Genomic DNA, 12,501 nt, shown 5'->3' on the forward strand with positions numbered 1-12,501 from the left:
GAAAAAGCCGAATCAAAACAAAGCCCAGCTATGGTTCGTTCCACAGCACGTTTAACAAACGGCACAGAATTTTGGGGCATTTTCTTCCTGCCTCGTGTAGTAACATAAGGAACTACACAAAATAGAATTACTCGGAGTGTGGGAGGGCAGAGGAGGGGAGCAGATTGTGACTTTTTAAAGGGGAACAAGGACGGCAGCTTTTTTTGTATGTGTGTGTGGGACTCTGTTATTTTCACTTGGCTTGATGCAAAATAGCAACACGATTATTTCATGGCAAAGAGAAACTGGTTCCCAGAGACCAGCTCACACACTAAAACACCAGTCTTCCTTCACTGCCCTCCCTTTCTATACCTTCCTATTACTATGTTTATAGGGGAATGAATGCTACACAACACAGTCCAGGAAGGTGAATGTGCACGTGCACTGTTTTTTATCAGAGAAGCTGAGAACTGCTGCATTTGTTGAGGGCAAACCAGCTAATTCAGGGGATACAGGGTTTGTCACACCACTTGAATTAATCTGGTTGAAATTGCAAGTGTAATTTATCCAGATGCATTAGTATATCCACTGATACTGAATTAAATCTGTGATGGTTATTTGATCTCTTTTACACTGTTTTTCTTTCCACCTGTTTACTTCCCCCCTGTATTTTTCAGTACACAGGGTCATTAAATCACGCTGCAGATTACCCCTCCCGTAAGTATACCACCTTCCTGCTGTCACAGTATCTAAGCCATGCTCAAGCTTATTGATTGTATCACATAATCCACTGTCCCCACAACTCTGCCTTCTGCACCTGTAGCCTACATTTCCTAGATAATGGCCTAGTTACATTTCAGCACTGCACTTGTTTTCCTTCTATTCATTTTCCAGAGGTGGGGTGTACATATTTTTCTGTTGCTTTCAACTGTTTTCCATTTTTTATTTTAGGAAACTTTTCTTACTGATTTCTCAGAGATTTCTGATGTTTGTCACTAGCCTTAAACTACATTACTTCTTAAAACTTTACCATCAGACATCTTCAGTAAGAGAATTAGTGTTTCATTTTTTACAAAACACTAATTTATAAAAAAAAAAAAAAGTGAAAAAAATATTGGTAATCACATAGAAAAATAGAATGTCTAACTACTTTCAAAACAAAACCAAACATTGCAAGATACTGATTTTAAGAGTGAGTATGGAACCAGAGAATGCCATATGGCATTTGAAATAAATTGGATATTGAATATCATCCTTGTTTTGGCAGGCAAACGGTCAGTTATTTTAATTAACTAATAGTGGACAATCTTGATACTGCAGAAAAAGAGGAATTATTAAATTGAGGTGATAATTCAATCTTTCATAGAAATTCTATTTACACACATCAACATATCTACTCAGCATTACACTTTAATATAATTAACTTATTAAATTCTCACAGAGTGAGAATTCTGCAACAGTGAAACCAAAGAGCATTTTGAAAACAAACAGTCAATATACAGCTTGCAACCAGAAAATGTGGGCTACTGTCATGTAAGTTGAGTGACCTACCAAGAGTCTTGCTTGAGGACACAGACTCATTAACCTTATCTATTCTTTCCCTATTCTCCCTCAACACCTAAACCTCTTATTGCTGATACAAGTAAGACCTTAGAAAACTCTTCTCGAACTTTGGAACTTTTAGTCTTCAAACTATCGAAGCCTCTGATAACCTTCCTTAAGTAAAAATCCTAGAAGAAAATCCTGAATGTCATTAGTATTGTATAAAACATGATTTTCCATTATGTATCTTCAGCAAAGCCTAAAGCAACTCAGTGATTTATCAATCTTTTTTTAGTTCATGAATATCTAACGTCACTTCAAGCCCACAATGTGTAGACTATCTTCATTAATGATCATTTAAGCAATTTTGAGTTTTTCTCATTAAGCTCAGAGACAGACTATTAAACACAAAATACTGTTTTCACAGAAAGGTGAAATAAGTGACATAAAATTCATGCACAAATATATGCCAAAATGCTGTCCACCCGCATGGGTCCCCTTTTATCCCTTCCCTCCCCAGTCACTGTAACTTAATTATTCAAATTAAAAGCCTACCAGTCACATTGATAGGAACCACATCTGTTTGGACTGCCTGTGCTTGCTGTCGCATCTTCTCTTCTGGCGTTGGCAGTGGCAGGGACTTAGTCCAGTTGGTTTGGGTGTTGATATCTGATAACTCATTTGAAACTGGGGTTTTAGGCCTTTTGATGGTAATAAGCTTTTCTTCTTCTGGGGAAGAGACGGAACACTGCAAACAGAAATACATGCGACAGTGTAAGTTTTCTACCAAAAGCACAGGCGTATGACAGTACTGCGGTACTGCCGCTGCAGTCAGCGTGACGGCTTGTGGAACAAAACGTACCCCCATGAGTATCACACTCAGACCTACAAAGAGAGACTTAAAAAAAAAAAAAAAAAAGGATTGTATTTATCCAAGACACCTCATCAGACTAGGGAGTGTCTTTAAATGAGAAAATTATGAATGGTCTCGAGCAGAGCAAAGCACAGTAACTAATTACCCTACACATTTACACTGTTCCTGCAGTGATCAACCCCCCTCACTCCCCAAAGGAGTGCACTGGGTTTGCCTTCCCTTCCTCTGTCCTGTCGCAGTGTCCCACTAGGAAGATGAGACTGAGCCCTGCTTCAACCTAGCTGTACTAGGCTATGGGGTGTGTAAGGTCTCAGCAAGACATCTGTTAGGAAGAAACACATTTTGGGAGGGTTGAGCAAAGGACTCAAGCAATGCACCCTACATAACCAACCATCAGCCAGGGAGCAGTCAGGAGCAGTAATTGTGGTGGCCTTGGAGAAACTCGTGCCACAGTGGAGGTGTTTGTATTGCTCGATTTTGAGGGGTGAAGTACTTAACAATATTAGCAGCCACAGAATGGCCATTTTTAAAGTTTTCCCTTATCAGAGCGTCAGATGTTGCATCCACGATGGGTGTTTCACCTCAAACAAACAAAATACCTTTGTGCACTGCAAAAAGAGGTTGCAACAGCTTGTACAAACCCTTCCGCCAGACAAAGTTACAATGCCAAAAGAGACATTTGCTTTAAGGGAACAAATCTGTTTTCATTGCAAGGTCCTCAGCTGGGTGCCAGTAAGGGCAGAAAGTCATAATGTTGCTTTTTATTAATATGAAAGCACTGCTCCATGGCAAACCCCGAGGATAGGCAGGTTCAGGGCACACGAAAAACATCACAGGGGCTTGCAGCAGGCGGTCACAAGTTTTAGGCAAACCTAGGCTTTAGGCTTTTCTACCTGGGGCCACCAAGGCACTCCAGGGAATCCCAGAAGCAGGAGAGCAAGAAAGACCTGGAGGAGAAAGAAGCTCCTCTTCCCCCCTCCCCACACACCTTTTCTTTACTCCTCCCTCCCGCTGGAGTGCAGGATGCTACCCAAGGTACAGCTGCCAGCACTGGGTCGCCACCTCTCCCTAAGTTACTCCCTAGCTGTTTGAGAAAGACATTATTGCTACTTACAACATATGGACTTTTTTATTATTATTATTTGTAAGTCTAAGCAATTTGGTTTCTCTTCAAGCTGAGCGGTACACAAAAGGCGTGCCCAGACACTCTGCCACAACCACCGTTTATCGTTTCTGACTTTAATTTTCTCCCTGTTACCCGGAGGAGGTTCACGCTGTTTATAAACAAATAACCACTTATTTATTGCATTGTGCTTTGACTGTGAATTCTTTAGGACAGGGCCCAGCATTTCATTAAAAACAAATATATAAATAAAGGCAGCTTCCAGGCAAAAAGCAAAAACAACAAAAAAAGAAAGACAAGTGAAATCTCTTCAGGTAATAACAAAAAAATAATAATTGCAGGCATGATAATTATTATGAATGTCATCTTGTGGTTTGGACCTGCACTTTGAAATGTGGGTGGTTTTTTTTTGAGCAAATTATACATTTCTGCCAGGAGAAACCCCTGCAGGCACAGGGATGCCAGCACCCTTCTGCTCACGGTGGAGGGGCCACGCTGCTCTGCAGGCATGGGCTCAGCCCTGCAAAAGCCCCTCCAAATTCTTTCAGTACAAGTCGCCTGGAGGACACCGGTGTTTCTTCAAGCCTGTGTTATTTTTAAAAGGTTCTAAAACTGTTTCTATACAAATATAACGCGAATGTTTATCTTTTTATGGGTGTGTGTACACACACAGTTTACACACATACACAGTGCAGACACACGTATGTGTATGTACTTACACGCAAACTAAAATGCTTTCCCATCTCAAATCACTCAAATTTATAACAACCTTCGCTAGCTTGAGCAATGTCGGAGAGAAATGCCACTGCAGAAGGGAAAGCTGCCTCCAGGATGTGCCTCCCCCAGACAGGTTTTACAACTGCTTGGTGACCAACGCGGCGTGGGGGCAAAGACAGCTTTGCAGTCTGTGCGTGGTGAGGATGAGCTCCAGCCACCTACTGATGCGTCGGCATCAGTCCCTGTCACATTCAGCCCGCAGTGCTGGGCCAGGTCTCAGCTGTCAGGCAGCAGTCACCAGGGCTACTCCAGCACGTCGGGTGACAGAGATACTGGTTACACTGCTGCCCTCCCTTCTCAAGGAAACTACCAGGCCAAAACAGAACACTTCTTCTGCTACAGTATATAAACTGAAAGAAAAAGTGGAGAACTGAAGCTCTGACTACAAGGGAATCCTAGCTATCCAAAAAAGCCTGGAACCACAATCTGAAATTTTAGAGAATTAAAAGTTCAGAAAATTGAGGAAGAAAGATGGAAAGGAATGACTCCAGTGAGCACATAACGAATGAAAAGCTATTGAAAACCCAACTGTGCAGCTGTGGTCAAAGCACTGGTTCAGGAAAACTGATCTTCTACTGTTGGACAGTGGTGTGGTACTTCTACAAACGAGGTCAGCAGAATAGTTGCAGGTGATTTAGAGTGTAGGAAGAAGTGTCGGTGTTTCATCTGTAGGTACACGTTCTGTGGTTTCTGGGTAAGCGTGACTGTCTCTATTTAGAAACTTTCTTCCAAAGCACTCACAGTGACCGTGGTATGTTTACTTGCTTTTCTGATGTAAAGATTCCTTTCAGGGGCAGGACAGTTGCAAAGCTGTACGCAGCGTTATTGTGCAGAGTGGCAAGCAGCAGCTCAACTTTCAGCTTCGTTCACACAAATTACTTATCTGATTTTCTTATAGGATGAAATTAGGGGGAGAGAAAAAATATATTTTAAATTCCTTCGCAAGAATTACATAGTTTTAGACAACATTCCTAGATTTACAGCACAGAAGTCTGCAGGAAGATTCAACAAACTGCTGCTACATATATAGACAGGCACGTCTTCTTAAGTGAGGTCTGCTATAGGATAAATAGCACTGGCCGAGGCAGTGCTTTGAGATCATGTTATCTGCTCAGCAAATCTCCTCATAAACACTATGCTCATAGCAGAACAGAAAGCACTCTTCTCATTTTTATAGCGGCTCTGATTCAAAACAACTTTACTGTTTGACTTAAATGGCCAAATTTCTGTGCAGCTTCTAGATGGAATGCTACACTCACCTCCTCCAGAAAACTTGTTGGAATTTGTGCTTTTTAATGGGAAGGGGAAAATAGGGAAAGGTGGTAAGTGAAAGTGAGAGCCTTGGACAGAGCCATATTTCCATGAACACACGTTAAAGGGGAAGAAGCGTGAATTTTTGAAGGACAAGTTGAAATGAGAAAGCAGGAGAGAACTGGCTCATAAACATACTGCGGACAGAGAGGAGCTATCTGGCTCAGTCGGAGCCTCTCCACTGCCTTGTTGGCTTCTTGTTCCCCTCTCTGCTCAGGCACTGAGGTACAGAATGGTTTCACAGTCTCAGCACATTCATACCGCTTGAGCAGTCCCAGCTGACTCTATGCTGTGCATCTCACAGTACATGCTGCCTCAAGTCCCCTCTTCTTCCCTGTTTATTCTTAGTTTTGTTCTATTCTAGTGGTTTATACTATGCTGTTTGAGAAGATGGGACCTCCACAAGGAATGTTCAATCCACACAAATTCTACTTTTCAGCAAAAGAACTTAAAACTTCTAGGCATGTCGTTTACCTCACTGTCCACTGCAACCATTCCTAAAATTATCATTGTTCAGAAAAAAAAAAAAGCCGAGAAAAAATCCGTAGCACTGCAGATGACAACCATGGCAATTCATCTGTCTATTAATGTTCCTCAGCATCCTATTTCTTCTCCAGCCTTTGATGGCTTCAAGTGCCTTTTTTTTACAAATGCAAAGGAACCACACTGAACAATAAATATAATTTAAAACAAAAACAATCTGTACATTCCTGTTACTTGGCCAATCAGCACTTTTTGTGTGACTGCTTCAACCACGTGGTTTTATACTGTGTTATGGAACACTGCCCCATTATAGCTATACATTAAATTACATTTAAGTTGAATTAGTCATGTCCTGCTCGACTTGGTGTCCCTCTAAACCAAGGCCTCCAGTCTAGCCCCCCAGATTTTGGTAGAACAGTTACTTGTTATTTCTACACTCAGATCTTCAGTTGCACTAGCCAACTTTGCCACCCTACTAGATCCTTCACTTTACAGCCTTCACTGTCTCATTAAGGAAGGGATTCTTTTTTTTTTCTTTTTCCCAGCAGAAATTACTGACCGTCAAGCAAGTTATCCCCTTAACCACGCACTGCAGAAATATTCCCTTCTTCTTCCTCTGCTCTGCTGCAATGGGATTAAAACCATAAAAGTCATCCTACATCAGATCAGAGCTCTATAAAGCCTACCTAGCATCTGTCTTAAGGTAATGTCCAACAGTTCACACACACGTGAAATCAAATCAGAGGAAGCATGCAGTGGCTGCCTTCCCCTGAAGAGTCTCTCAGAATTGGAAAGACTCCCCTTCCTCCCAAGAACTGATCCAGTTGCTTTCTGAACCTACACAAACTTTCACCATTTACAACCCTTGCAGCAACTGTGCAGCACTGAGTATGTGGTGCGTGAAGAATTACCCTCTATTGTTTGTTTGGAGAGTTTCTGTACTCACTTCCTTATGCTTTGACATTTTATGCTTTGAACTGCCGCTTCAACCCAGTAAACTGAGAGGCATTTTCAAAAAAATATAAAGCAGTATAAAATGCATCGGCTGATTACAAGAGTACCCATGTGCAACCGCAGCAGAGGGGTAGGGAGACCAGCTGAGGGCACCACGGTCTTGAAGTATCTCCAGGCCTGCTAGAGCCCACTGTCAGGGCTCTCAGGCATTCACACCTCCAACCTGGAGCAGCACCCAACATCTTCAGCCCCTCTTGACACCCGGGAAAATTTTAGATCAGACCTCGCCAAGTCCCTCAAGCCAATACAGTCAATGCATCTGTTTCCCCTTCAGATTACTGACCAGTCTCTTGCAGATATTAAAGAGACATCCAACAGTTTGGCTGAGTACAGTGGCAAAAGTACACTTTTTTTGCCCCATAAATAAGCAAAGTAAATGTTTGTCACTGTGATACACAGAGTGTATCAAGGAAAAGTTTGTAAGCCATATGACAGGACCTAGGGAAAAATACCACGGGTTTTTGGCATGCAAACATTTTCATAGATGGAATGAAGACATGATATAGTGCACGTCTGGGAGCAAGTACTCTCTATAGCACACATTCATCATTTAAAAACTATGCTACTCCAATTAGGAAAGTTTTTCCTTGGCTAATTAAAAAAACAACCAAGCAGCCAAATAAATAAAACACATTTTTCACCAGAGGAGGGGTTTCAAAGGAGACAAATGTTAATAGACCAAAAGTAATTACAAAATTTCAGTGAACCAACTAAATAAAGGATATTGGACTGCAGACAAAAAAGGAATAGTGATGAAAAAGATAGGAAACAATCCTGGCATAACATTCTTCTGTTGAGCAGTATTTTTTTTTTGTATTTTTTTTTTATTTTTAATAGAAAACAGAAGCAGGTAACAGTAACTGAAAGCTAAGAGCAGAACAAAAAGATTGCATATGTGCTAAATGCTACAAGTAACATCAAGCTGCAAGTATGACAGCTGGATGGTCCCACTCGTGGGCAAAGTACCTTGTTGCTCCAGGGAACCAAGTTACAGCAGGCGCTAATGCAAGACTGAGAGATGCAGTCTAACAGACTAGACTGTTGAGTGAGACAAAAAGAAACAGAGATAATGAGTCATAAAAGGGAAAGAGAGAAGAATGAGGAAAAAAAAACACACACACACACAAAAGACAAATATACTTAAAATACACTGTATATATTTCAGAATATTAGGGAACTAGAGTTAAAGTGACATCTCAATACATCCTTGGCACTAGGAAAACAGACCAGTATGAAGGACAGGAATACTTCCCAGCTAGTGTCACCAACAGTGGCATGTAAGAGATGACAAAGGAAGACACTAGTTGCTGTACTGAGATGTAAAATCCAGATAAACCAATTTAATTGCCAACAAACTCAATTAGGATCAGCAGAAATACACTGACGTGGGGCTTGGTCTATGCTCCATCAATACCACTTACAGGAATCAACCTAAGAGTAAAAGGCTACTTCCAAGGACTTTGTTTTATATACACTAACACTCAGAGAATTCAGGTTTCCGTGTTTTCTACTTATGTTGGCTTGGTTTTGGGTCGGGTTGCTTATCCCTAGTGGTTTTGCTTTGCAACAGCAAATGTTCTGCTTCTCTTAAACATTTTCTAAGAATCACAGCAAACCATGTGTTTTGTAGTATGAATATTACCCTCTGGTGATAAACACCCACCTCCACAAAACAAGAGACTGTTTGTAGATCTAGGTCTTCTCTGTGTGATCTAAACTATGGTTTCAAATTATGTCTCCAGTGAAGACAGACAAGTGCAATATCTGGCTACAATAAACTTAAAAAAAAAAAAAATAATAATAAAAAAAAGTAGATAAAAGGGAAAGACAGTTTCCTTTGTGGAACTACCACACAGTAAAACAGTTTTTCTGCAAATACGTCAACTTAGAAGTAAATTTACAAACAGTAAATAGCTATTCATTCATCTGTCATTATTCTGCTATTCTCAAATTTCAGCTTGCAAGTGCTGCATGCACAGAATTTAAATGTTGGCTTTTCTGCTTTGAACAGACAACAAAGCCACAAAGCTTTCATCGAGCGGTAAGGAGTTCACATTTTGAATCATGGGATTTTGGTGACCTCAGCTCCACATTGTTACTGAAGAACTCTTCTGACGTCTGAAAGATGACTGTCTCAAGGCATAAGATTTATTAGAAGCGCTTGGCATTTTACCAGTGGAATTATAATTCAGCTTCAGAGATCTGTTAAACGCTCATTTATTTAAAAAAAGTAAAATTTTACTCCCTTACATAATGTAAAGCCAATTAAAAAAAGATACTAGTCAAAGAACACCACAAAACACAGAGTTTTACAACAAGAAGGCAGTATCATGCTGCAGTTTACAAGGATCAGCATCTTCCCAAGCTGCAAATAAGAGTGACAGGGTTAAGGTTAAGGTTTTGAGATAAACAGCAACATCCAAGAATGTCAGTTTGGCAACTCTCTTTCTCTAGTGCTCTGAATCCTACTTTCAGCTAAAAATATTTCAGGGAAACTATTCTAATTTGAAATGGAAGTGCTAACCTTTCCTTGAAGCACAACTTGTTATACTAAAAAGTTTTCAGAATAAACAGAAATTGTTAGTAACATGTTTCATTAACACACCATGAAATCCTTAGCCACATAAGGATGACAGTTCTTAGTCTCGAAGAGGCCTCACCCATGCTAATATGTTCTCATGTGAATGGTTAAAAATACTGTATTTACATTATTTTTAATGTTTTGTTTTACATGTGCAGCTGGGCCACATGCTGCACAGCACCGGCTAAGGCAAGTTGGTTATATATGTATGCAGAGAGATATATATGCAGTACCTTAACAGCCACAAACAGTTAATACTTTTTCACCAGTGAAAATCGTAATTCCACTGGTTTCAGTAAGGTTTTGCAAATTGTCATTATAATACATCCCACAGTGCTAACATGCTTTACATTCTGTTTGCTGCTAGTAAACACCACAAAGAGCCCAACAGGACGCAACAACACTCCCTGCCAATACACAGATATAAAGCAATCAAAACCTGGATGAGAGAATGTACGTATTCCACAACAATTTTTGTTATGTGCTTAAAAAGCATGGAGGATAGAACTGAAAACACTGTACCCTTTAAACTGAGTTCTCAGGATCTCCACACTTTACACACGGACAGAATCATTTGGTCCATACTACACAAAAGCACCTATGGCTTAGTAACAGCTCAAAATATTATACTCTGCTACAATTAAGGATATCCTCCCACTCTTCAAGCAACATTTTGTGGCAAAGTATTCTAGAATATCTAACTTGAAAATGTCAAGAGCTCGAGCATTTCAGCTCCAGCATTGGACACCCAGGCTCCAGAACATCTTTCTGTCTACCCCAGCACTACGATCTTAGCCCACAGCACCAAAGTTAGCCATAGCTTGTCTTTTGGAGCTCACAGGCACAACAGAATAAGGTAAGGACAGGGGAGCAAAACTTCCTTTCCTCTTTAGAACATGAACACAACTTACAAGTTTTGTAATTGATATATATGTAAATTGATGTATACAAGACACTTCTGCAACCTTCTTAGGATTTTTGCTCAGCTGTCCCTTCCTTCTCTCTTTATTTGTTTATTTTCTAAACTCTAAGTAAGCTAAGTATACAGGGAGTTGAGAAGTGGGCATATGAACATGAAGCAAACTGAAACAGAGAAGGTAAACCCAGCTCATTGGGCCATCCTTCATTCTTCTGGATGCCTTTACACAAGCAGTTGTCATCCAACAGGACAAAGCCCACCTGATGAAACTGCCTGTCTGTATTAGAAAAGCAATTCAAAGTGTGCATGTGCAGCTATTTCAGATTGAGTACACTGTCGGATGGTTAATAGCGCTCCCTGGTACTTGAATATAAACACATATTAGTTGCAAAACGGTTACCCTTACTGGGCTCTCCCCCCAGAACATTACCAAACTCATTCTGCCTCTCTCATCTTTATCGTGCCATACGATGACTTTACATAAATGCATGAGTAGAACTGGGATTTTAAGAGACTAGGGAAGTTAGAGGACCTAACAATACTGCAATTCAAAGGAACAAGCATCTTTATGACCTTCTAGAAATCCCACCTTATTTGAATAATACTGCAGGCAATTAAACTGCAGCAGACATATTCTTTCCATTACTTTGCCCACCACCATTACCTTTTGTTCAATTTCTTCATAATCATCCTGGTAATTTCCACAGATTGCACTGGAGGATGAGGAAAAGGTGGGGCCCTGAGAGTAATACTGAGAGCTCCGGTAGCCATCCCTCCGCAGCTTGTCACACTCTGCCAAAAGACAGGGAAAGATGAAATCAGTGTATTACCAGAGCCACCCCTGTTTACACTTTGTGTACAAGGCCCTTATATACGTACATTTTACTGACAGTATTTACCATGCATTAGCATTGCCTGTCCCAAGTAATGAAACAAAAGTTGCATTTCTCATTTTTTTATATATATTTTCACCTCTCTATATGTATTATGTATGTATGCCCACACATAGAGTGTATACACGTGGCTTTTATTTAAATCAAGAGATGGGAAGAGCTTTGGAAAGAAGAGAGAAATTGATTTATTTGTTGGGTTTTTTTTTAAGTGAGATCTGGCTCAGTGTCTTGACAGATGGCAGCATCTTGCAGGATGGGAGACGGAAGCATGAGCGTAACACCAGGGTCTCGTTTGCCAGGCCGGTAGACACCCATTATGCGCTTTGCACTTGAAATGATGATGTTGCTCGCTACTCAAGCACCATCTGCTAAATAACTTTGGCACTGACCACTTGTCTTGTCCTCGTGCCTGCAGAATAGACCATTTATTGTGATTTTGGAGAAGAACGTGAAGTACAGGGATCTCAAAATCTCATGGCACTGCAGAGCTCGCTTAAGTTGATAAGCAAAGAGTATTCAAAGTTCAGAAAGAATTCAGAACAAACGTGCATGCCCGCTCAACACGGCCAAAATACCAGTCAGCACCTCATCCCCCCACCAAGTTTTCCATAACCATCCTCCCGTCTCCTAATTGATATTCAGTGCGACTGTGCTAAAGAACAACAGACGCCAGAGCATAAGGAAAATATAAATGTTCAAGATGCGGCAACCAAACTCATCAGCCCAGTCAAACTGTTAATTTTACATTTCCAGAGACAGACATCTGAATCTGTTGAAAGACGAGGAAAGCAAAAAGAAAAATAAGTATTTGTTATATTTCTATCTAAGGAACTGAAATTTCTGCACAATATATAGGCACAACACAAAGTGCTTTTGTCATCACTTGCTGGAGAAAGATTTTCTGTGACTGTATCATCTGTCTCCCTACCTTGATCTTTTTAATACCTCTTAAAATGGAAAATATGCAATGTTTATTTTGAGGGAAACATTTTAGAGTCTTCTGCT

General features: G+C 40.5%; 1 protein-coding gene across 2 annotated transcripts in view; it reads right to left on the reverse strand.

Annotated features, from left to right (window-relative positions):
* The window catches only part of NHSL1 (NHS like 1), a 166,358-nt gene that overhangs the window by 21,544 nt on the left and 132,313 nt on the right, over positions 1-12,501 (reverse strand). For both annotated transcript variants that reach the window (XM_050709742.1, XM_035538989.1), the window contains exons 3-4: positions 11,268-11,395; positions 2,077-2,269 (exon numbers count right to left, since the gene is read on the reverse strand). In XM_050709742.1, coding sequence (XP_050565699.1) covers positions 2,077-2,269; positions 11,268-11,395 — 321 coding nt within the window. The remainder of the gene's footprint in view (positions 1-2,076; positions 2,270-11,267; positions 11,396-12,501) is intronic.

The sequence above is a fragment of the Cygnus atratus genome, chromosome 3, assembly GCF_013377495.2.
Source record: "Cygnus atratus isolate AKBS03 ecotype Queensland, Australia chromosome 3, CAtr_DNAZoo_HiC_assembly, whole genome shotgun sequence".
NCBI classification, from domain to species: domain Eukaryota; kingdom Metazoa; phylum Chordata; class Aves; order Anseriformes; family Anatidae; genus Cygnus; species Cygnus atratus.